At 39.2% G+C, this 24,895-nt stretch overlaps 2 protein-coding genes across 10 annotated transcripts in view; both read left to right on the top strand.

Annotated features, from left to right (window-relative positions):
• The window catches only part of zmiz1a (zinc finger, MIZ-type containing 1a), a 294,565-nt gene extending 273,471 nt beyond the window's left edge, over positions 1–21,094 (top strand). For 7 of the 9 annotated variants that reach the window (XM_055162367.1, XM_055162366.1, XM_020939662.2 and 4 more), the window contains 18 exons: positions 6,065–6,200; positions 8,032–8,146; positions 8,247–8,467; positions 8,943–9,144; positions 9,290–9,556; positions 9,635–9,814; positions 9,951–10,019; positions 10,139–10,301; positions 10,860–11,001; positions 11,768–11,978; positions 13,896–14,001; positions 14,622–14,782; positions 15,210–15,277; positions 15,446–15,514; positions 15,601–15,866; positions 16,283–16,464; positions 17,332–17,637; positions 18,453–21,094. In XM_055162367.1, the coding sequence (XP_055018342.1) occupies positions 6,065–6,200; positions 8,032–8,146; positions 8,247–8,467; positions 8,943–9,144; positions 9,290–9,556; positions 9,635–9,814; positions 9,951–10,019; positions 10,139–10,301; positions 10,860–11,001; positions 11,768–11,978; positions 13,896–14,001; positions 14,622–14,782; positions 15,210–15,277; positions 15,446–15,514; positions 15,601–15,866; positions 16,283–16,464; positions 17,332–17,637; positions 18,453–18,560 (2,972 nt within the window). In that variant the 3' untranslated portion in view covers positions 18,561–21,094. The remainder of the gene's footprint in view (positions 1–6,064; positions 6,201–8,031; positions 8,147–8,246; positions 8,468–8,942; positions 9,145–9,289; positions 9,557–9,634; positions 9,815–9,950; positions 10,020–10,138; positions 10,302–10,859; positions 11,002–11,767; positions 11,979–13,895; positions 14,002–14,621; positions 14,783–15,209; positions 15,278–15,445; positions 15,515–15,600; positions 15,867–16,282; positions 16,465–17,331; positions 17,638–18,452) is intronic. The other 2 variants (XM_055162368.1, XM_055162369.1) reach the window with 2 other exon arrangements.
• Positions 21,095–21,794: 700 nt separating this feature from the next.
• ppifa (peptidylprolyl isomerase Fa) lies at positions 21,795–24,390 on the top strand. Its single transcript, XM_020939631.2, has 6 exons — positions 21,795–21,972; positions 22,114–22,144; positions 22,213–22,301; positions 22,383–22,479; positions 23,156–23,231; positions 23,312–24,390. The coding sequence occupies exons 1-6, from the start codon at positions 21,832–21,834 to the stop codon at positions 23,445–23,447; spliced, it is 570 nt and encodes a 189-aa protein (XP_020795290.1). The 5' UTR covers positions 21,795–21,831; the 3' UTR covers positions 23,448–24,390.
• The last annotated feature ends 505 nt before the right edge of the window (positions 24,391–24,895 follow it).

Here is a 24,895-nt window from a genome sequence, read left to right as displayed (position 1 = left end):
CCATGTGTGTATACTAGTCTGTTTGTTCTTATACTTGTTCCGAAGCAGCTCAAGATCATTTTAAAGCTATTCATGAAAGGTTTCTGTTCTGTGAATGTGACTTTTTTAGTTTCGATTTTTTAGTATAGATTATTATCTGATTTTCAATATAGCTCATTCTAAAGCTATTCAGGAAAGTTTCATTTCTATCCTGGGAACTTTTTCAGTAGACTACTGATACCTGCTCAGATAAGTGTCTGGGTTCAGTTTTAGTATACATTAGAGTCTGATTTTCAGTACTACATATCTTATATACTATGATACCGCATAAATACTGCTAACTCTGTAGTTTAGATCTGTACAAACATGCTCTGAAATGTGATTTCTATACAGTATTAGGTCATATTTCTGTCTTTTTTATACATTTTTTGGACACGTTTAAAATTTTTGAACAGAATCCTAATACTAAATACTAGTCTAATCCTAATACTTCTCAGAAAAATCACAATCAGATATTTTCCCGACATGGTCCTGCCCTCTGCACGTCTCCCCCCGGTTTCAGTTTTAGTATGAATCACATATTTTAAATAATACTGCATAAATACTGCTAACCCTGTAGTTTTGATCTGTACAAACATCCTCTGAAATGTGATTCTTGTAGCTCATATTTACATCTTTTTTGTAAATTTTTCTGGATGTATTTAAAACTTTGAACAGAATCCTAATTTTAAATATTAGTCTAATCGTAATACTCACAGTCAGAGATTTTCCCCACATGGTCCAATCCTCCGCATGTCTCCCCCCCAGTTTCAGTTTTCGTATGAATTAGTATCTGACTTTCAGTACTACATATTTTATATAATACTGCATCAAAACTGCTAACCCTGTAGTTTTGATCTGTACAAACATGCTCTGAAATGCAATTCCTGTACAGTATTTGCTCATATTTCCGTCTTTTTTATAAATTTTTCTGGACGCATTTAAAACTTTGAACAGAATCCTAATACTAAATCCTAATCTAATCGTAATACTAATCAGATATTTTCCAGACATGGTCCAGCCATCCACACATCTCTCCCCTGGTTTCAGTTTTAGTATGAATTAGTATCTGATTTTCAGTACTACATATTTTATATAATACATGCTCTGAAATGTGATTCTTACATAGTATTTGCTTCTATTTACATCTTTTTTTAATACATTTTTTGGATGAGTTTAACACTTTGAACAGAATCCTAATACTAATACTTGTCAGAAAAGTCGCAATCAGATATTTTCCTGAAATGGTCCATCCCTCGGCACGTCTCTCACCTGGTTTAAGTTTTATTATGTATTAGTATCTGTTTTTCAGTACTACATATTTTATATCGTAGTGCGTCAAAACTGCTAACCCTGTAGTTTCGATGTGTACAAACATGCTCTAAAATGTGATTCTTGTAGAGTATTTGCTCATATTTATATCTTTTTGATACATTTTTCTGAATACGTTTAAAACTTTGAACAGCATCCTAATACTAAATAATAGTCTAATCATAATACATAAAATTCGCAGATATTTTCCCGACATGATCCAGCCCTCCTCACGTCTCCTCCCTGGTTTTCTCTTTTAGTATGAATTAGTATCTGATTTTCAGTACTACATATTTTATATAATACTGCAAACTCAAAAAATGCTCTGAAATGTGATTCTTACACAGTATTTGCTCATATTTACGTCTTTTTGTCATGTTTTCTGGACGTGTTTACAACTTTGAACCAAATCTTAATACTAAATACTCATCCAATCATAATACTTATCGAAAAAATCACCATCAGATATTTTCCCGACGTGGTCCAGCCCTCCGCACGTCTCCCCCCTCAGCGGCCAGTCCCAGGGTCTAAATAGTGGGTTGGGTACGTTGGAGACAGTCCCTCAGTGTGGAGGTGGTGATTTACTGCGGCGATAAGCCTTCGGTAATGGAAGGGTGGAATAATTCTTCTTTAACTAGGAGGCTTGCGCTCTCCACCCTCAAAATGAACTAGTCAGACATGTTTGGGTTTGTTTGCAGCTCCTCTGACCCTCCTCTTGTCATGTTTACGTGAATATTCTGTCTACGATGTTTGAGCTATCAGCATTCTCTGGGGCTGTGACGCTAACTGAAAGCACTGCTCTGTTAGAAGCTCTTTTACTCCAGTTCGACTTAATCTGAGCTTTGTTTTAACACACTCTGGCCATAAGGAACTGACTTAGCTGGAACTACAACTGGTAAGCGGATTTGTGCTGTTAAACAAGTCCCTCTCAAATAACCTTACAGTCACAAGTTATTTATCGTTAACAGTTTTTCAGTTTCAGTTTCATGTTTTTGCTGAAAGTCAAACACCAAAACAGGACTAAAACTACTTCAGAAATATGTCTTATTATTTCCAGTGTTGATACCTGTTCATGATCCCACACACTGACTGCTCATATGATTAGTCTGTGGGTATTTTTATTATTAGTTTTTTTAAATACTACTAAAACCTACTGCTACTGTTTAGGCATGCACCAATGCTCGTTTTTCGGTTTCAGTTCCAATTTGGATACTATAGCTACTACAGCATCTATTTTGTGAAAACTAAGCTAAAATAAAACGGAACTGACCCAAATGTGTTATGTAACTGTTATTTATATCAAGAAACTACAGAACAACTTTGTGTAAATAAAAGTTCATACATTATGAAACTTTCTGGACGGACTCCGACCAGTAAATAGTCTTATTACTTAGATTCATGGGCACAACCGGGATAATATCTTAACCGATATTTGGAAGCCGATATCTGATCCCGCAATATTTTCAGTTTCAGCATCGATATGTAATACAGAGATTAGTGCATCCATATTTTTATTGCTAAGTAAGTATTGTTAACTATCTTTCTACTTTACTAAAAATTAGGGAAGTAACAATAACCAAAATATCGTGATATCATCAAAGTTCTCACAATAATATCGTGGACCATCACAATATATTGAATTACAAGTCCCTTTGCTTAAATTAAGAGTTATGGTGCAGCAATAGCTCAAAAGAGACAGAGGGAACTACATAGACCATGATCCTTTGCTTCATTTCAGTGCAGACTACAAGAAGAAATAACACCTCTGAGCACTTTTGAGTCTTAGTTCTTTGGATTAAGTCTTGTCAAGGCATTTTAAGAAGGAAAAAGTAGAGTATTAACAGTTTTGTAGAGATGTATATCATGAAAATATCGTACCGAGAGATTTGGATATTGTTACATCCCTAATCGTGAGCCTCCCAACCATCGCTTTCCCACGATATCGCAATAAATGTCGCACCGTGACGTTCATACCGTGACGATATCGTATCGTGAGACTTGGATATTGTTACACCCCTACTAAAAATAGGCTTGGAGGATTTTTAGACCTGTTTAATGGATAAGTACTGTACATGTTTCACATTGTGCACTAAATTATCAAACATTATTGTATTATTTTATTACTATTCGTGCTATTAGAGAGAGTTCAGCCCATTTGATCAGACAAAAACAATGCAAAATGACTAACCAGGCTCATCGTAATTGTGATAATTGTCAGCTAATATCCGCACACAAAACACTCTCTAGAATCTGTTGACATTTCCTTCTTCTGAGAGACTGACTCAGACAACCTCCTTAAATCTCCCTTGTTCAAATAACATCCAATCTGGCAACCCGCTGACTTTTAAAGCTGGGTGTTGACTGACAGTTTTAGGAAATGTAAAAATTGGGTCGCCGATCGCCTGAGGAGGAAAGCATCTTGTGTGTGCACCACTGCTGCTCTGTTGTCTTTTATTACCACAATGAAAAGGCTCCACCACAGTCTGATTAGTCGTAGTCCTGGGAGATCTGAGGGGCTGTGTGGAGACAAATGGTAGAATAAAGGGAGGATTTGTAGATGGTTTAGCGTTAACGGTGATATCAAAGGCGTTCCTAAGATATTGTATCGTCTCATATCGAAAAATTTGCAGTTATTTGACACCGATATCTTATCTGTGCTGCACAAATCATAACCAGTTTGCTCTCAGTGTATCCGATGTTTTGGAACAGACTAATGACTTTTTTTTATAGAAACAGAAAAAAATTATAATTAGTCTAAAAAATATGGCTGTATGTTTACACAATTATGAAGCAAATTATTTTACATCCCAGATAAATTTTGTTATAATAATATAATAATTTGTGTAATACCTTAATATAAATTTGTGGTTCTTGCATGGATTTTAGAAGTTGAATATCAGTATCGGCAAATTGTGGTAATCGGCCATCAATGGTTCATTTTTCGATTAGTCAACTAGTCAAACGATTATTTCTATTGCACATTTGAGGCTTGTTTAAATTTTTAACCAAGTAAATTGAAATCTGGAATAGTTTAGTCTGTTTTGACACTGGATTTTGTTATAAAAAATGTCTTTCCGTTTGCGGTTAGAGTCTGTATGGTCCAGATTATCAAAATACGACTGCAATTATTTGATTCATTTGATCATTAGTCAGAACAGGAAGTGAGCATGTATTGAAATAAACATCGCTCTCTGTAACTGCTGCAGTCAGGCTCCTCATTTTGGTCTTAAAATGTTCGTATTAACAACTAATCAATTCCTAGTCCTAATATGAAACTGCTCAAATTTATACCTATATCTGCCAGCCTCAGTGAGCTTCATTTGACTGGAGCCGAACGCTATGGTTGACGTCGCACCCCCTTAGTCCACTTCTTTATACAGTCAATGATTGCAGCCCTATTGGTCACAACAGCAAATCAAATCAGCTCGAAAACTCCACATCTGTACAAGAAGAATTATTTTCAGAATCTAGTGTTGTCGAGGATGTGTCTGTGGCGTCTTCTTCTCTTCCTCTGTAGATTAGATCAGGTCGTGTGGTCTTTCTCTGTATTCTGCGCACGATTCGCTTCACCATTCCGTTCCTCTCTGCTCCTCGTGGCTCAAACGGGGAGGTCCGGGGCGTTAGATAGATTTCAGTGCGGCTGTGACACTGCAGGTAGAGAGCCTGTGATGTGGGAGATGGGAAATCAACAAAGACAGCAGCGGGCAGGGCGGTCGGGCTCTGTTTTTTGAGTAACGCTGCCCTCTAGAGGCTTTGGAAATACTGACAGTGGGATTTAAACATTGTATTGTGCTTTTCAAGGCTGGTGTTGTGCTTGGAAGTTGTTGTAGTGAAATGTAAAGGAGATTTTTCTGTGTAATCCAGTAACATTTTCAAATATGTGTTTTCGAGTCAGTTTAGTTACTAGTTTTTGCTGCAGTAATGGGCATCTTATTGTCAATTCCAGTGTAGAGAAGATTGCGACGTAAATTTTACAGTTACAATTATTGACACCGACATTTTAAATAAAAATATAATGTAATTTCATACCTCTATACCTCCATACTTAATGTATTTTTTCTCTTCTTTTGTGAGTTATTGATTTTAGGTCTTTTTTTATAGCTATCTTTCTTAAAATTCATTCAAATTATAATGATTTTTGATTGCGTATGTCTATTCTTAGGCTGTTTATGTTTTTAACTATGTGTTGCAACACTGGAGTTTCCCCATTTTGGGCCAAAAAGAGGATCTTTTATCTTACTGACCGATAAATGATCTTTTTAATATGTTCTTTAGAAAGGCTGTTAGTGCTAAAATGTTGTCAAATTAGAAGGTGAAGCTACATTTCATTATTTTCTGCATTGAGTTTGAAAGTTGTTTGCATAGATTTCTGGGTCCTTGACACTTTTCTAGTCAATAGTTTATACAAAAATATCAAATTTAAAAAATATGCAAATTCTAACATCCAAAATCCCAGTCAACATTGCCCAGTGCCCATGCAACTGTTCAGATTTATTTGATTTTGTTACTTGCTGCTATCATTTGTTCATTAACTTGCATTTTTTCATAATCAGACTTGTGAATGTACATCTAAATTTATGAATGATGAATCACTTCTTCCAATAGTACACACCACTCTTCTGCATGTGCATATTGTGTGTGTATCTCCGCTAATGTGTGCATATTGTTTGTGAATCTCTGCTCACGTGTGTATATTGTGTGTAGCTCTCCTGACATGTGTATTTTGTGTGTGTAGCTCTGCTGTCGTCGTGGTGCGAGGAGCTGGGGCGTCTGCTCCTGCTGCGTCACCAGAAGAACCGCCAGAACGAGGCACCGGGAAAAGTGCCCATGCAGCCGAGTCTGAGCAGCATGAAGCCTGGACTCACACACAGGTCAGGACTGCAACACACGCTCACATGCACATACATACACACACATACAGACACATACACACGGGTCAGGACTGGAAACACGTACAGACGCACATAAATACACACGCACACAGGTCAGGACTGGCAACGTAAACTAACACATGCATACACATCTCCACAGATTTGACTTGTAACTTGGCCTGGTAGGACCACTTTCCTGTCTTCATTGAGATAGATACATTTAATGCCATGTTGGAGAACACTGTTTCCCAAAGACTAGGTCGTGACCCTCAGGTGGGTTGCAAGAGATTTTTTGGGGTCGCCTTGTCACAATCTGCATGTAGGTCTGCAATATACAGTTCTGACACATGTTGAAATATCAAGACATGTTTTGTACAATTTCAAATCTTTTTGTAATTATTTAATTGACTATTTTGTTCCAATTTCAATTGAATGTTGAAAAGAAAAAGAAATGGGCTAAATTTAATGTCCAAATAGGCGACTTATAGATCCTTTTATTGCTGGTTTAATTACTGTTTTTCATTGTTTAAAATTTGAGTAATACTAATTGTTCAGAGAGACACAATCACTCAGTCAACAATAAAATATCCTCATTAGTGTTCACTAATGGTCAAATCCACCTTTATTTAGTGATTTATGCATAATGTCTAATGACTTGGGTCGCAAAGGTTTGTGACTTTTAAAATATAGGTCCACAAAAAAAAAGTTTGGGAAACACTGCTGTAGAACATTTCCCAAAAGCAATATAACTCTCCCCAGAGACAAGCAGGCGACCAACCCCCACTAGAAAAGTTACATAGTGGACGTTTAATGTGTTTCCATATGCCCACATTACTTTGTATATTCAGTGTGAAAGACCAAAGTACTTGGCGTTATAGATGAATTCCAGTCTCTAGAAATATTTCATGAACTCTCAAAATGCACCAACAGCCTTTTAAAGCTCATCCTAAATTCTTTGATCCGAAGCGTTGCCCAGACAGAATAATGTAACTTCTCTGCGACTGTCAGCTCTTTAGTTCCTGGAAGGATTCGGATCAATACTCAGATATTTAAAGACGCACTCTCCCCTTGTTACACCAGCCTCAATCATTAAGCTGATTTGAACCACCGCCAGCTTAAGTGTTTTCCAAGACAAAGCGCTAAGAGTTTGAAAACCCACTCTTATGTGCGAAAAACAGCCCAATACTCCATATTATTAGAGAGGAGAGTCGGGGTGGAGCTGCATGGACATTGGAGATGAAGTGAAGTCATGTTTTGTGGAACATTTTGTGCTTCTGAGATAGAGAAAGAGAGGGAGAAACTGCTGCCAAGTCCTCCGTGTGTCTGCGGAGGCTTTCTGGGATGATGTTTGGGGTTTTATGAGGAAATATTGAACACTTCGTCCAGTCCAAAACGCTAACCTCTGAACAAAAACAAGCCCCCATCCAAGATCAGCAGTTCTCTCCCGGCTGCCTGGCCCCGAGCCCACCCCATGATAGTTTAAGGAGTTTCTGATGCCAAACACGGACTTGCATATTTGTCGTTATCTGGAGGAAAACTGAATTCTGAGCATTGCAGTATTTTTTGGATCTGGCAAGAGCCTTTTTCATTTGTATCTTTAATCATTTTCACTTTTCTTATTTTGACATTGTGCAAGATAGAGTTGTCAAAAGTATAGAAAATTAGATTTATTTGATATTTAACATCTTGATAACAGCAATACTCTTATAAATTATTCCTATTTTAATTGCAAAAGACACTTCATGCTTAAATAGGTAAAGTCAAAGTTACACAGTGCACCTTTAAAGTAGAATGGATGTTGAAAATATGTCTTGTTTGCTTTTCTCTGCAGTGATGGGTCCTTTCCTTACGACTCTGTGCCCTGGCAACAAAACACTAACCAGCCTCCTGGGTCCCTGTCTGTGGTTACGACCGTGTGGGGTGTCACCAACACCACACAGAGCCAGGTAGCTTCATTAGCGCTCTGCATGCTCTCTCATTAATTCAATTACTTCTCATCTCTCGCCTTGAACTGTTTTATACCTTTTATATTGTCTTATGCTGCAGGTTTTGGGGAATCCGATGGCAAACAGTAACAACACCATGAACCCTGGCGGTAACCCTATGGGCACGGGGATGACGGGCAGTGGAGGTGGCATGAACTCGCCTCAGTTTTCCGCGCAGCAGCAGCAGTATTCAAACAAAGGAGGCTCCAACCAGCCCTATTTGAATCAGGGCATGTACGGCCGGCCAGGCTACCCAGGAGGCCCCGGGGGGTACAGCGGCAGGTAACACGAGCTCGCACCACCGCAAACTGCACAAACTCAAATCTGCTTTCTCTCATAAGACCACAACCTCAGCACTTCACCCTAGATAACTTGTATTTTAAAATGTATCCTTTTTCACTACTGTGAAACTGTAACTGTTCATACTTGACAACGAACCAAAACTAACTGTTGTGGTGTGATTGCCTAGCTCTTAATGTGTCCCTATAATTATCTTTGCGTCCTAAGTGATTGCAGTCTTGTATTTGCACTGTGTTACTATGCTAAAAAGACTAACTGTGCAGTATACTATAGGCACAGAATGCTACTGTGAGTGTCTTCTAATTGACTAACTTTCTGTAGCTGAAGTCCATTACATTTAGATTACTTTTTTTTTCTTGCAGTAGATTCAAAGGTTTTAATCAGTTATAATAAAGTACACAGCACAACCTTGAAGTACCTCCCCAAAGTGACTGTCTCCTCTCTCCTCTGTGTGCAGTTATTCTGGAGGTCCAAACTCGGCTCCTGGAGGGATGGGGATGGCGTCTCACACTCGGCCTCCCGGTGACTTCACACAGCCGGCCGCCGCTGCTGCAGCTGCTGCTGTCGCCGCTGCTGCTGCCACTGCAACAGCTACGGCAACCGCCACCGTGGCAGCCCTGCAGGAGACCCAGAATAAAGACATGAATCAATACGGACAGGTACGGCGGAGTGCACACTTGCTAACAGACTGTAGTGCTCATAAAAGAGGACTGTATTAGACCGTACGCATATAGAGCTATAAGACCCCTGAACTCCAACTGATAATCTTACATTCAGCATTTAACTCCTCTGCTTTTGCTCTAGATGTGTTCTTCATTTCAAATGGGCCCCACACAAGCCTACAACAGTCAATTCATGAACCAGCCTGGTCCCAGAGCACCCCCTGGAGGCATGGGCTCGGGCATGAATAATCCCAACATGAGTGGCCCTCCCATGGGTATGAACCCGGCCCGAGCACCTGGCATGGGCCCCTTTGGGGGGCACGGCCAGCGGATGCCCCAGCAGGGCTACCCCGGAGGTCCCAGACAGGGCATGCCCATGCAGGGCATGAAGAGGCCGTACCCTGGAGATGTGAGGAGACAGACTCATAGACTTTATAGAGACTATTGTGTACATTTATGAGTCTTACAAATTATGCTGTTATTTCAGGGAGGTTATGGGGGTCAACAGTATGGACCTAACAGTCAGTTCCCACCTCAGCAAGGCCAGTACGGCTCCTCCAATGCCTCTAGACCACTGCCCTCCCCAAACTACCCCGGGCAGAGGATGCCAGGGCAGCAGGGGCAAGGCCAGTACCCTCCTGGAGTGCCCATGGGCCAGTACTACAAGGTGAGCTACAGAGTTTTTTTTAATCCACTTCTGTCAAAATGTATAGTTTGGAAATGTTGTGGTTTATAAACAGTAGACTTCACAAAACAGATTGACTTTGCACCAAACTAATGCATGTGTTTATTCAAATTTATAGCCTGAGCCTTTTAATGGTCAGAGCAACAACTTCTCTGGAGGAGGTTACTCTTATGGCCAAGGGAATGGGGTATGTTACTTTAATTAAATAAAGTAATTTGGTTTCTTAAAATTCTAAGATGTTTAGTTTGACATATTATTGTTTTAGTGTAACCATTTTAACATATGTATTATTTATGTTTCTTATAGCCCAGACCGGGTAACTACCCTCACTCTCCTGTTCCTGGGAACCCCACGCCCCCCATGACCCCAGGAAGTAGTATACCCCCATATCTGTCGCCCAACCAGGACGTCAAGCCCCCCTTCCCCCCTGACATGAAACCAAATATGACAGCGCTTCCGCCCCCTCCAAGTATGTTTTTGCAAAGTTTACTGGCAATTTCAAACATCTCATATCATGGACTTCTTTCTGCAATTAAAGGTCCTATATTACGCAAAATTTATTTTGAACCATGTTATAGTGTTTTTACCTCATCAAAAACATTCCTGGAGTTTTGTCTACATAACCAAAGCTTAAACTGCTTTGTTAACAGCAACTTTTTACCTTTTGTTCAGTAAAGATTGGCAATTCCAGGGCTGTAATTATCCAAATTATTTTAGTGAACGTGTATGGAGTTTAAAAACACAGTGGAGCACTTCCTGTATAACCACATGACATCTACAAGGTAGAAGAAAGTGTTATCTGTTTGAGAGAAGAAATCAGCCAAAATATGCAGGGTTTGTGTGTTAAACATGTGTGAATGAAACAAAACACAACTCCACGTATGTTTTTGATGAGTAAAGAACATTATAACAGACAGATCAGAACATAACGTAATATGGGCCCTTTAAACAATGACTAAGCTTCAATGTCAAAAAATAACTGATATAGTTATAGTAAAATACTGTCTACTGTGTGATTGACTTGTAGCTAATCCCAATGAAGAGCTGAGGCTGACGTTCCCAGTCCGGGATGGGGTGGTGCTGGAGCCCTTCCGTCTGGAGCACAACCTGGCTGTCAGTAACCACGTCTTCCACCTCCGGCCCTCCGTCCACCAGACCCTCATGTGGAGGTGAGCCCTGCACCAGATAATATTCAAACAAGACATTAATGTAAAAATATAACAATATAATACGAAAGAATGAAGATAATATTTAAAGTGCCTGTACCTGATTATAATTTTTATGGTTTAAATAAATGACTTTTATATTATCTAGTGTGTAAACGCAGGTAATTGAGAAAGAAATTAACTCAAAGATGTAACCTATGCATTTTACAAAGCATTTTCTGGGATAATAAGTAATAGAGAAGCTACTGACAGGGTATGACAGGGCATGGAAAGGTTTTTTTTTGTAACGGTGCAGTATTGAGGCGGTAGAAAAGATTTAAGTTGGCGTGGCTACAGTTCACAAACAAGTTCCTCATTCATGGTTTAAAATCAGATACCAGCCTTGTAATCTATAATCTGATATGATTTTATAGCTAAATTTATTTTGTAATGATAAACTGAATAACACAGAGGTTCTAGATAGCACAGTAAAACAATATAAATTTAATTATTATTATATTATTTTCAATTACTGATAAGGTAGAATTTTGTTACTGCTATATAGTCTCAGGCTCTAATTTTGGACTTTTACAATGTTTAAAATTTTACTTCATGGACTAAAAAGACGTGTCATTGGAAACATTTTGTATTTCTAGAATTCACCGATTTCTGAAACGTATCATTTTAACAGGAAAAGTAAACTTTCTACTGAGCCTTCCTATTTTAAGTACCACAAGATTAGAGATTTGGTTATCATTACTTTCCATTAATTCCAAATCTGGCTTTGTAGGTCAGACCTGGAGCTGCAGTTCAAGTGCTACCACCACGAGGACAGACAGATGAACACGAACTGGCCGGCCTCCGTGCAGGTCAGTGTGAACGCCACGCCCCTCACCATCGAGAGAGGGGACAACAAGACTTCCCATAAGCCCCTGCACCTCAAGCACGTGTGCCAGCCCGGGAGGAACACCATCCAGATCACCGTCACCGCCTGCTGCTGCGTGAGTACTGCTCAGCTTTACACTTCAAAGGTGCATCGTGTTACTTTTCATTGCTCTGCCTTTAATGTTCCACAGTATGACATTAAACAACTCTACCTTACGTTTATTAAATTACAGGTGGTTTTAAAGCTCAAAAATACCTACAAAAACAGACATTCTGACTGTGAGGGGAGATGCCTGTCCACAGATATGACTCGTAAGTTAGTCTGATTTGGTCTCCATGAAGATAAAAAGGTTTAATATCATACCATAGTAGTATTTGATGTAGTAAATTCAGATCTGTGGAGAGTCTCCCCTATTCACAGAAGGAATTATTATTGAGCAATAGAAACACCCGCAATGAATAAATAAATGCTAGATGGAAATGTTTAAAGCTATACCATGGAACATTCCAGACAAAGCAATAACATCTCCATGGAGACAAGTGGGTAGCAAACTTTCTACCAGAAAAGTTACACAATGCACCTTTAAATAACCATCATTGCTGTCACTTTGAGTAATCCTCAGACCAATGAAGTGCGGTTTCCTGTTGAATAGATACAGTAGACTTTGGTCATTTTAACATGGCAGGTAAAGATAAGAGCGGGAGTGCAAAGTAGCTAATTACATTTTTTTTTTTTTTTTTTTGAAAAATTATAATATTTTGAATAGATTTTTAAAGACACACTTGTACTTACATATTATTCTACCCATACATTTATAATTAAGTACTTATGTTACTGAGTTTAAGTCCCATTTGGCCCAATCCATGACACGTCACTGCTGTCTCTACTTTCTAGAGCTACAAAAAACATTGCCCATCCTGCTCTGATTGGCCAGAACTTTTACACTGTTTAAGTTTTGTATACAGGACTGACCTAAAATGTCACACAAATTGCATAAAACGGTAATTAGTACTTTGAGGAGCATTTTACTTTATTTTTTACTTAATTACAAATGCAGTGGCAGTGATATAATAAGGGATATTGTAGTGTTAAAGGGACAGTTAGGAATTTTGGACATATGACCTCATTCCTAGTGAGCCAGAGTGTAGGAGACGTGTGGAGACACTTTAAAAAAAATTCCACCCATTCCTTGTATTTGCAGAGGTGTCAATGGCCATAGTAAATCTATTATTACACCAGACTGTTGTAAATGTCTGTGCAAAATAAAACTAATCTTGCATCGCATGAATTGTCACATGTTGAAGGACTATATTCTCATATATCAGTCCGCCGCTGCCAAGCTTTTTATCAGGAAGTACAACTCGCTGCTGCTGCTCAGACATAAATCCTTCAAATGCAAGTTTGGTTTTACTTCTAAAATTATTCTATTGACACAGGCATTTAGATTTTTCAACAGTCTGGTGTTATAATAGATTTGCTTCGGGTGTTTTGTGGAGTGGGTAAGACTGATTTAGTGGCAGGATAACTATGGCCACTGACATGCTCTAGTCTAGCACCAGCAACCTCTGCAAACACAAGGACTGGATGGAATATTTAAAAAAGTGTTTCCACACGTCTCCAACACTCTGGCTCACTAGGAAATGAGGCCATATGTCCAAAATTCCGAACTGTCCCTTTAAAACAAAAAAGGGTGGCAGTGAAAAAAAGAAGAATTTAATCAAAATATAATACATTTCAGAGATAGGAATGAGGAAGAGAATGATGAGGCTGATAGTTGTACAGCTGTGATGGGGTGGAGGGTTCATGCACATACTTGAAACATATTGAAGGAAGGGAAATATTTATTACATTTATATAGGCTACATACGTGACTTGAGACTTGGGAGGTTGAGAATCAAATGAGCAGATTATGATAAACAGACAGCGATAGACACGTGATAGAAGAAAGGAACTACAGCAGAATGTACACCTTCATTAAAACTATGCATTGCGGAGTCTCATGTTTGATTTGTTGCTGTGTTTTGTATTGCAGTCGCACCTGTTTGTGCTGCAGCTGGTCCATAGGCCATCTGTGCGCTCCGTCCTCCAGGGCCTCCTCAAGAAGAGACTGCTGCCCGCCGAGCACTGTATCACCAAAAGTAAGCTCCACACTGCCTCCATCTCACTTCACTATATGGATCTCTTAATTACTGCAGCTACTACCTTCTCTGCATACTTAAAGGGCTCGTGTTACTCTGTTTTCTGATCTGCTGTATGTTAATGTTGTTTCCTCATTATAAACATACCTGGAGTTGTGTTTTGTTGCATTGAGTCACACGTGTTTAACACACAACACCTGCATATTTATGTTGAGTTCTTCTCTTAAACGGGAAATACTCCTTTCTGTTCCACCTTGTGATGTCATGTGGTGATACAGGAAGTGCTCCACTGTGTTTTTAAACTCCATACACCTTCACTAGAATCATTTGGATAATTGTCAGCCCTGGAACTAACAGTCTCTACTAAACAAAAGGTAAAAATGTAGTTGTTGACTTGAAAACTACCACTTCACTTCATCAACTTTGGAGATGTAAACAGACTAATAATAAAGAATTACACAAACATGAAGGAAACAAAATACAACTCCTGGTATGTTTTTTTATGAGGCCACAACATTCTAGCATGACTAAACACTTTCAAGATTTTGTGTAATGTAGGTTCTAAACAATCTTCAGATACTTGCAATTTATGAACTAAATCTTGTCTTGTGTTTATACAGTTAAGAGGAACTTCAGCAGTGTAGCAGCGTCGGCGGGTAACACCACTCTGAACGGGGAGGATGGAGTGGAGCAGACGGCCATCAAAGTCTCCCTCAAGTGTCCCATAACTTTCAGAAGAATCCAGCTCCCAGCGCGAGGCCACGACTGCAAACATGTCCAGGTCTGTTGGAGAGAGGTTTACATAAAGTACTTATAGATGCATTGTGCAGCTTTTCGGGCAGAGGGTTTGTGATCTAATTGTCTCCATGGGGATGTTATTACTTTGTCTGGAATGTTCTATGATATGACTTTAAACATTTCCATCTACCATTTATTCATTGTGGGTGTTTCTATTGCTTAAAAATAATTCTTTCTGTGAATAGGGGAGACTCTTCAAAGATCTGAATTGTAATATAGCATAGTACTGTAATCTGCTTGTCTCCCTCATAATAAATAGTTTTAAATTATACTGTGAAACATTCTAGACAATGTAGCAATAACATAAGCAGGTGGCAGACCTGCACTAGAAATATTATGCAATGTACCTTTAAGATGAATTTAGTTTTGTTAGTGGAGAGTTCTTTTAACATTACTCTGTGTTTTTGCAGTGTTTTGATTTGGAGTCGTACCTTCAGCTCAACTGTGAGAGGGGGACGTGGAGGTGTCCTGTATGCAAGTGAGTAGAGAGGCTTAATACACTATAGAACAATACTAATGTGATCTGTTATGTACAGTACATCTAAATGGTCTGTGAATGGACAGCCCTAGAATGTCCATATTTGGGAGCTCTATGAATAATGAATGCATTTTTGTTTTGATACTAAATGTGTTTTTGTGTTAACAGTAAAACAGCGTTACTAGAAGGATTGGAGGTGGACCAGTACATGTGGGGAATCCTCAATGCCATTCAAAAGTAAGACTGTTTTGCCATTGCTTGTTAAAAGTATAATTATTTGTTTTCAGTATTTTCTAATTTCAATTCTTTCATTTCATTCACAGTTCGGAGTTCGAGGAGGTGACCATAGATCCCACGTGTAGCTGGAGGCCGGTGCCCATCAAATCAGAGCTGCACATTAAAGAGGACCCTGACGGACCCCTGGCCAAACGCTTCAAGACCATGAGCCCCAGTCAGATGACGATGCCCAACGTGATGGACATGATCGCTCAGCTGGGGCCCGGGCCTGGTCCTGGGGCTCAGGGTCCCAGTCCGTACCCACACCCAGGACAGCACGGCAGTGGCAATGGAGGGGACTATCCAGGACCAGGTAACAATCAATGTACTAACAATGTAGGGTTTAGATTTAGAGGGTTTTATTGGAGTTTATTATGTTTTATCAGTGACAGTGACAGTTCCTTTAACAAGTCCCCCAAAAAATTCCAGTGCAGAAAATGGTATGCTTAACACATGTATATTTTTATCCTTTTTAAAGTTTACGTTTGATCCAACACATTTGACTCTTGATGCTCCAAAAATGACAGTTGTATTTATTACTTTTTTAACCAGTTTAAGTTGTAACTTTAATTTTATTTAAATCTAATTCATAATCAATCATTTTATTCTACATCAACAGTAAATTGCATATTGTGGGGTCTGTTGTTGTCTATCATCTGTTTTTCACCCCATTACATGACTACAGTTGCTTTCTACATTTTAAATTATCTTATGATTATTATTTTGTAGGCAACAGTTACCACGGACAGGGTAACTTTGACTTCCCTCATGGTAATCCATCTGGAGGAGTTGGAGGAGGAGGTCCCCCCATGAACGACTTCATGCATGGACCTCAACTGTCCCACCCCCCTGATGCCCCTGGGGGTCTGCTGCCCCAGGACAAGCCCCTCAGCCACGCCATGAACGAGGCTGTGAGTAATTCACATCCATTATTTTGGTATAAAAGTACCATCTAAATCAGATTTAGGCAACTAGTTCTAAGATGGAGTGCTGGATTTTCAAACCGTGAAATGAGGAAGTAGGTATTAAAACCTAACCAGTTCCAAGCTCTCACAAATTCTTTGGCTCATCACTGGTATAAATACATCATTTATTTGGCTCTAGCACAGCTTTAGAACAGCTTTTTAGTGACAGGGCACTTTATGTGTTTGCAGCCAGTAAAATGTTTCTAATTAGATGAAGTACACAGTGGTTTAATTTTTGGCACATATTTATGCTTTAAAATATACTTACTGGATGGAAAAACAAATGTACTCATTTATGGAAAAAATGGCTCTATGTTTGGTCTAAACCTGGACTACATACTGTATGTTTTAACTAAGCAAGCCAGTCACATCCACCACTGCAGTTGTACCCATAGTTTCAAGATCACTGTACTATCTCACACAGTCTCACTGGTGTGAGATTATCCACTCAATAAAGGCAGTCAGTGAAGGTCTGACATCCGTTATGTGAATTGGATGAGCAGTGATTTCAAAGACCACATGTGTCCCCCCCAGCACATAACACTTAGTGGTGTGTGAGGGTGTAGGTGCAGTGTCCTGTCCTGTGTGCAGCATGTGTGCTCAGTCATGCTCACACGCTCACATCAGCGTGTACTGTTGCAGCTACATGTCTCTGCTCCAGCTCCACTCTAAAGGCCTGTTCCACATTATTCACGCTGGACTCATCCCACTCTCTCTGTCTCTCTCCCTCTTTCTCTCTCCCTCCCATGCACCCCTCCTCCCCGTCCTACCCCTCCTTCCCATCACTGTCCTCTACCTCCCCTGCACTTCCAGATGTCCCACCCCGATCAGACCCATAGCTCCATGCAGCCGAGCTTGCATGCATCTCCGCACGCCGGCAGCCAATCAGGGCAGCCCTTGCATCACAGCGGCCAGTCAGGGCAGCCCTTGCATCACAGCGGCCAATCATCGCAGCCTCCTCGCCAGTCGCAGCCGCCTCCTCCCGCGCAGCCCCCGCCTCCTCAGCAGCAGCAGCAGCCTGGCCCCAACAGTCACCCGCACGGCGATCTGACCTTTAACCCCTCGTCAGATGGATCGCTGGGGCCTGGAGCCCAGGACATGCCTGAGCCCTCCCTGGATGTAAGTGTGCGCTCATCAGCTTTGTGTGCTACTGCTGCTGCCCTCATTGTTTGTGCTCTAGTGCTTACAGTCTCGGTGTTTTATATTATTAGAAAAGACTATGGTGGAACTATGGTGTGGAAAAAGCTGGACGTCTAAAGTGAAGCTATAGTTTCATAAACATGCTGCATAGACAATATTATGCAATATCTTTACTTAATTGTTACTAAAAAATAACAGGAGTCACTTGCAACCGCATAGTCACAACTGATTCTGTTTGTTCCTTAATACCATTTAAGTACATTTCTTCAATTACTGTCATATAACTGCAAGATAATTAACAAGATATAATATTTTATTACAAGCTATCAAAACTATAACTGCAACTTGACCATGTCAACCAAATTCATTAACAATTCAGATGTATTCAAGTTGAAAAACATAAATAACATATAACAAATAAACAGTTTGAGGCTTCTTTTTTGGCAAAAGAAAATAAAATTGTGTCAACTGGACAGAAGTTTTGAACTGTCTTATTTAGGGCAATGTATTTCAGAACCCTGTCAGAAAAGAATAAGCCACTTGGATGAGTTTCGAAGCATTTTCACTTTTAAAAAAATAATTGTCCAGTTGACAGAACTCTACTTTCTTTTGCAATGGAACCTACATTGACAGCTGAGTGATTACACAGACAAATTTAGCTTTTTAGCTTAGCTCACAGGAGAAAAAAAAAGTATTTAATTCTTATACATTTCCATGCAATCACACCATAACCAAACTGCTTTACATTTAGAGCATCTCCACTCACCTCTTCTCTCTCTCCTCTCTGCCCACAGCTGCTTCCAGAGCTGGCCAACCCGGATGAGCTCCTGTCATACCTGGACCCCCCGGACCTCCCCACCAACAGCAATGATGACCTGCTCTCCCTCTTTGAGAACAATTAGACTCACCCCACCCCCTCCAACCCGCCCCCTATGCTCATGCACACTTGCACTCACCAAGACCTCCACAACTGTATGGCATAGGAATACAACTGGAGGGCTATCAAGCAAAAAGACGCCTATACGAACCGAACTGGGAGGCAGATGTTGTATTGCGCACTCCTCTTTTTCTATCCAAATGTACAAGATTCAACGCACCAGTTCGTCACACCTGACTATCTCTCTTTCTCTGGCCTTTTCGGCTCGCACTAATGACATATTCTGTAAATCTACAATATTTGTGACTATAAAACCGTGCAGCTATAAACACGTCTAAAAAGAAAAGACAACACGAAAGAGGGGGGAAAAAGTGTTGTAGCTTTTTTTAAATCATTTTGTGAAAAAGAGACGATTTCAAGGGGAAAGTCGGAGCGTTTTTATCTGATTTCGAAAAATGTGTTCTTCCAAAATTCTTGGCACATGCCGTGATGTTTTTGACCCCAGCTTCCTGGCTTGTGCATGAATGTAATGTGTGTGTGTGTGTGTGTGTATGTATGTGTGTGTTTGTGAGTTTGTGTGTGTGTGTGTGTATGTTTGTATGAAGTATGATTGAATGGCTTTTTCCCATAGACTGAAACTGGAATTCCACCTCATCTGACTCCGCGCACTGAAAGACCGGAAAGCCAAGTCGAGTAGACATGAGGCGTGCTTGAGTTTTTGAATGTTTTCTGTTTGATTTTATGTGTGAAATTACGAGAAGAAATCATGTCTGAAGAATGAAAAATACTCACTTTTTATTTACCAACATGGCTGCATAAACTAAGGTATTTATTGTCAGCTCTTCCTCGTCCACTTCCCCTAATGTGCATGTGTGCCAATGTCCCTGTCCAGCTTAAATGTGCTTCAACAAATCATATTTATTATTTTATCGCAAATCCACTTTTTTATTTGATATCTTTGTTTTAATTTTTATTGTTATCTATCTCCCCATTCGGATATACTGTCCATCACCAAAGCTGTCCTATCCTACTTGTTGTAAAAGCTGGATAACAACATCTTTCTGACAACTTTTCCAAAATGGCTGTATTTTATAGATGTGTCCGTGTGGTCGTATTGATGTTGATTTTTGTTACTGTTGAACTGTCTTTTAGGGAAAGAAAAAACATCGTGCATGATCCAACAGTGTTTCCAGACCTGTTGTATATACCCATGTGAATAGCTTGTGTCTGTACAGTACTGGACCTTTCTATTACTGCTACATGGTACTGTCTAGGCCCTATACACATACACACACAGCACACACAGAAATGTCCACTTGTGAAATGAACCCACTGGCCTTCTGCTGTGTGCCCTGTCGCCACAAACAATGCAGCATTTCTTTTGTATCATTTTCTTTTATAGGCAATCAGAAGAAGAATCAGAATGCGCTGTCTTAGTCCAAATTGTTGTTAAAGCAGCTGTAAGTTAAATAGAAATTTTTATTCAAACAATAATAATGCTTAATTTTTGATGACCACCCATTGTATTTAAATGTGCTAACATGTTCTTTACTCAAAAATGTTCTATTTTTAATTACATTTGATTATTTTTTTTTTATATATCTTTAAGTTATTTTCTGCCCTGCTTTTCTTGGTCTAATTTGGATCAGAAACATGTGTGCATTCTGATGGTAAAAGCTAAGGACACTGTTGAAGGATGTGTTGTTGTGTTGTTCTATGTGGAGACAAAGCACTGCTGCGTGGAGGTGCCTGGTCCATACACAGTGTCACTGTAAGCTTTCACTACATCCTGTCTATGAGCCCCATCCCAGTCTGTACTGTCCCATACAGGCAGCATGGAGGAGTTGGGAAATCAAAAGAGAATGCAATGCATATGCTAAAATGAGTGAGGTTGGACTCTCCTGAGGGCGTGTGGGAGGCTTGGGGGGTATCACATCTGTGTATATAATGTAAATGACAAATAGAGACACGTTAACAGAAATGTATTCATTTTCTCCAGGAGGAGTGTGCATAGTGTATTTAGAATTTGTAAAGCTTGCATCCTCCTGTCACATTGGATTGGGAAAATGAGTCTGTGTTTGTCTGTGCAGACCGCTAACACGCCTGTTCATGTATGTAAAATACTTTATGTACCCCTCCACAGGGTTTCTAAGAAAAAAACACTCTTGCTTTGTGTAATATTCAACTTCCGTGTATTTCTCTATGACCTGTGTACTTTATAAAGGTGCTACTAAAGTATCACAACCTTTTGAGGTCAATTGGGACTTGGAGACACAAAGCCATGGGAGGCTTTCTACAGCTGTTTCCAAATTTACACTTTGTAAAACTTTGTCAAATTTATAATTTTTATGCGATTTGGCAAAATCTGCTATAAAGGTACAATCTGAAATGATTGGCACAACAGGTGGCAGTTGTCTCTTGGTTTTTGTACATTCTATGTACAATCATTTCATATTCTAAACTGGTCAGAACATTGTGATTTTTAGTGTTGCAAATCTGTATGTAGTTAGATGATGTGACATCCTAATATTTATCTAATAAATATGTATTCAGACGAAACACTTCAACTGTGTGCCTTTGTTCTTATTGGAATCTATTTGAAGATTTTTTAGATAATCACATTTAAAAAAAATATTATTTATTTATTTATTTATTCGTTCATTTTTGTAAGCCAAGCTAGAATGATTTTTTTTTATATTATGATGATAATATAATAATAACTAGAAAAGCACTCAGAGAGCGCAGACCTCCGCCAAGGACTACCCCCATTTTTTATATAAATTGCGATAAAATCAGTCTTCTGGATCAGATCCGGATCAGCCTTTGGAATATGAAAGAGGATCCCATTGTCCATCCCTGAGTCAAATTTCATGGGGTTTGGTCAATAATTAACCGAGATATTGAGAAACTAAATTTTTGGCCCCATTTACCACAATGTTAACTAAAATTTCAAAGTGATCCAGAATCCAGGATTTCTTCCGGATCATCCCCAAAATGAAATCAGTTCTTCCTTTTCACATTTCCAACAAATCCTGAAAATTTCATCAAAATCGGTCCATAACTTTTTGAGTTATGTTGCTTACAGAAAAACAAACAAACAAACAAACAAACAGACAAACGCCGGCAAAAACATAACCTCCTTGGCGGAGGTAATGATATTCTTTAACATTATATAAAAGAAAGAAATAACGTGCCATGGGGTGTCGCTGTTGCCACAAAAGGCCCTGATCACGCGATGACGTCACATGTAAACACGGAAGTACCGCTGCCGCTGTGGGTAAAGGGAAAATGAAGTGATGTTACAGGTGAAAAACCGCCTGAGGTTCAGCTCCGTGGCGCTGGCCGCGGTCAGACTCTTCTCTGGACCCACCAAAAACCCTGTGGTGTTCCTGGACATAGAGGCGGACGGAGAGCCTCTGGGAAGAGTCATCATTGAGGTACAGCGTTAGCATAAGCATTAGTATTAGCCTATGTGCCGTTACCTGCAGGAGTCACATGGGTCATGATCTTAAAGGAGGAAAGTGGCTGTTCATTATTATGCATCATCATCCAGTTCTTTTGTTGTTGTTTTTTTACAGTTATATGCAGACGCAGTGCCAAAGACAGCAGGTAGGTCTATGCTTTAATGTTAAAACGTTAATCATGTTCTTATTATATTAAACTGTGCCCATCCACAGAAAACTTCCGCGCTCTGTGCACTGGAGAACATGGCTTTGGATACAAGGGCTGTGTGTTTCACAGGATCATCCCTGAGTTCATGTGTCAGGTCTGATGCATTAGGCTGGACATGTCTCACACGTTATATTGTTAATAATATTTACTAATACTGTTAATATTTCTTTTCCAGGGAGGAGACTTCACCAATAATAATGGCACAGGAGGGAAATCTATTTATGGAACGAATTTTAAAGATGAAAACTTCAAGTTAAAACACACAGGACCAGGTTTGTCAAATGTACAGGGAGGAAAGGTCAGCTTGACTGTCCATACACAGACATTTCTTTATTTAGTGGACAACATTGCGCCATTTGCAACAGAATAGAACGGGGGCCTAAGAAATCTGTACTGTATCAGTCATATTAATATGTGAGTTGTCTGAACTTTATTTTTGACTGTCTTCTGTTGTTTAGCTCATTCTGGTTCAGATTTGCTCCAAAACGTGAAAGTGTAGCAGTGCAGCTGTATCTCCACTAGATGGCAGAACATACAACCTTAGAATGAACACTGAAGCTCAGTGGATCTTATGCAATTCTTGGGTCATTGACCTTTCACTGAATAGACCGACTAAAACTTAATTAAATTAAACTAAATAAATATCTGATTTTACTGTCTTAAAAACATGAAAAACAGCAACAGTTTTCAATGATTACTTACCTTATGCATTCAGAGTATCTTAATTATTCACCACGATGAGTTTATAAGCACTTCACAGCTTTCAGAGACCAGAGCAGAGTTTGACATCACAGTAAAGCTAATAACAACTAACATGCTAACAATGCACTTATTGGACTGATTATCAGACAATACAACACACTTATTTTGACCGCAGGAACTGCTTATACAATATATTTACTAATACAATCAGGGTCAGTGTTGAACACTTTTTAAAATTTTCTACAGGTATTCTTTCAATGGCAAACTCAGGCCCCAACACTAACGGCTCACAGTTTTTCATCTGTACCAAGAAAACAGATTGGTAATTACAATTATTTTATTTTTAATCTCATAAACCACCCTGATCTGTACAGACTTACCCACTGCCTCTGTCTCCTTCAGGCTGGATGGCAAACATGTGGTGTTTGGTCAGGTAAAGGAGGGTATGGAGGTGATCACCAAGATGGAGTCCTTTGGTTTACATGATGGTGGAGTTCTCAAGAGAATTGTCATTGTGGACTGTGGAGAGATCAAATAAGCCATGTGGACATTTTCAACAGTCACTATGCAGAATCTTTACTATCTACTCAGTGCTGTCTTCTATTTTCTGACATTTGAAGGAGAATTTTAACAAGATACAATTCACTTTTTGAATTAATAAGGAACACTACTAACCAGGTTCAACTTTTGACTGATATTTAAATGTGTGTGTGCTGTAATGTGGAGGATGTGCTGCCAAATAAAGCCATAAGATGATTTTATAGTTTCAGACCAGCTGTAAATGTCACAGAGACACATGTCCAGTATTCATAGAACTGGAATCTAATAGTAAAAATTTCATTGTCATCTGAAATGCATCTAAACTTCATGCAGATCAGTCTAAAACAGTTAAAATTACTTGTTTTACTGGGCTTTGTGGATTGCAGCAGCTTTAAAGTAAGTACCTATAAACCATCTGAATGTGCAGTTGTTCAGAGTTACTCGTCTACAATGTTTTCCCTCTTGTCTTAGCCTGCCCCGGCATGTGGGATAAGCTTTTGGATACATATGGCACATACATCTTCAAAGCCTCTTTCTAGCTAAACTTTTCTCTCCTCATTCAGTCCTCTACATTTTCCTCATAGAAACTGCCAAGGTGTCCAAACTCAACTTCCACCAACTTCAGTTGATGGTGAGGACCAGTGTGAGGAAGAGCAACAAAAAGTGTCTGACCAGACAAAATGTATTATAATGAGTTGTTACGATCTTTTATACACTCCCCAGGACCTCCCCCAGGTAAGTACAATTTCTTTTGATAGGTGACAATTCACATTCTAATGTAGCAGTATATTAACTGTAGCTGCTTACATTATGAGGTTCCTTTAAACAATAAGTGTTTAAAATAAACTAAAATACACAAAGACATTGAAACTAAATTAAACTGCAGCCAGTTCTCCCCTCCACATGAACAGGTTTAACCAAATAAATTATATTTAAAGTAACTTGTGTATGTTTGGTATTTAACTTAAAGGTAGATTTTAACTAAACAAAATAACCAGGGACAGTTGCTTAGCTGTTTAGCTAACAGTTGTTAGCTGTTTAGGAAAAATATGTTAAATTAACAAATGTGTGAAATTAAACAAATTAACATGAGTTTAATGGGACAAAGGCCCACTTTGTCACAAGCAGCAGCTGCACGCCTCCTCACATACTGTACAATGGTCCACACGGAACTTTTTGTGGGATTTCTCTTGATTCCATGAGGCTAGCTTTAGTAAACCAGTTGATGTTGCAAGAACAATTAAAGGCCCATGTTACAGTATTTTTGATCTGGTATAATGTTGTTTCCTCATCACAAACATAACTGAAGTTGTTTTGTTTCATTAATACATGTTTAACACAGAAATCCTGCATATTTAGGCTGAGTTCTTCTTTCAAACAGAAAGTACTTTGTTCCACCTTGTGATGTCATGTGGTGATACAGGAAGTGCTCCACTGTGTTTAAAA

Source organism: Boleophthalmus pectinirostris, unplaced genomic scaffold (assembly GCF_026225935.1).
Source record: "Boleophthalmus pectinirostris isolate CB_2022bp ecotype Guang Dong unplaced genomic scaffold, ASM2622593v1 HiC_scaffold_5, whole genome shotgun sequence".
Classification (NCBI taxonomy): Eukaryota; Metazoa; Chordata; class Actinopteri; order Gobiiformes; family Gobiidae; genus Boleophthalmus; species Boleophthalmus pectinirostris.
This window is presented reverse-complemented; position numbering and strand designations above follow the sequence as displayed.

Excerpts from the sequence above, each read along its gene's own strand:
- ppifa (XM_020939631.2), top strand. The coding sequence starts at position 21,832 with ATGTTACAGGTGAAAAACCGCCTGAGGTTCAGCTCCGTGGCGCTGGCC. Across the intron at positions 21,973-22,113 it reads TGGGAAGAGTCATCATTGAG|TTATATGCAGACGCAGTGCC; the intron begins GTACAGCGTTAG and ends GTTTTTTTACAG. Across the intron at positions 22,145-22,212 it reads CGCAGTGCCAAAGACAGCAG|AAAACTTCCGCGCTCTGTGC; the intron begins GTAGGTCTATGC and ends GCCCATCCACAG.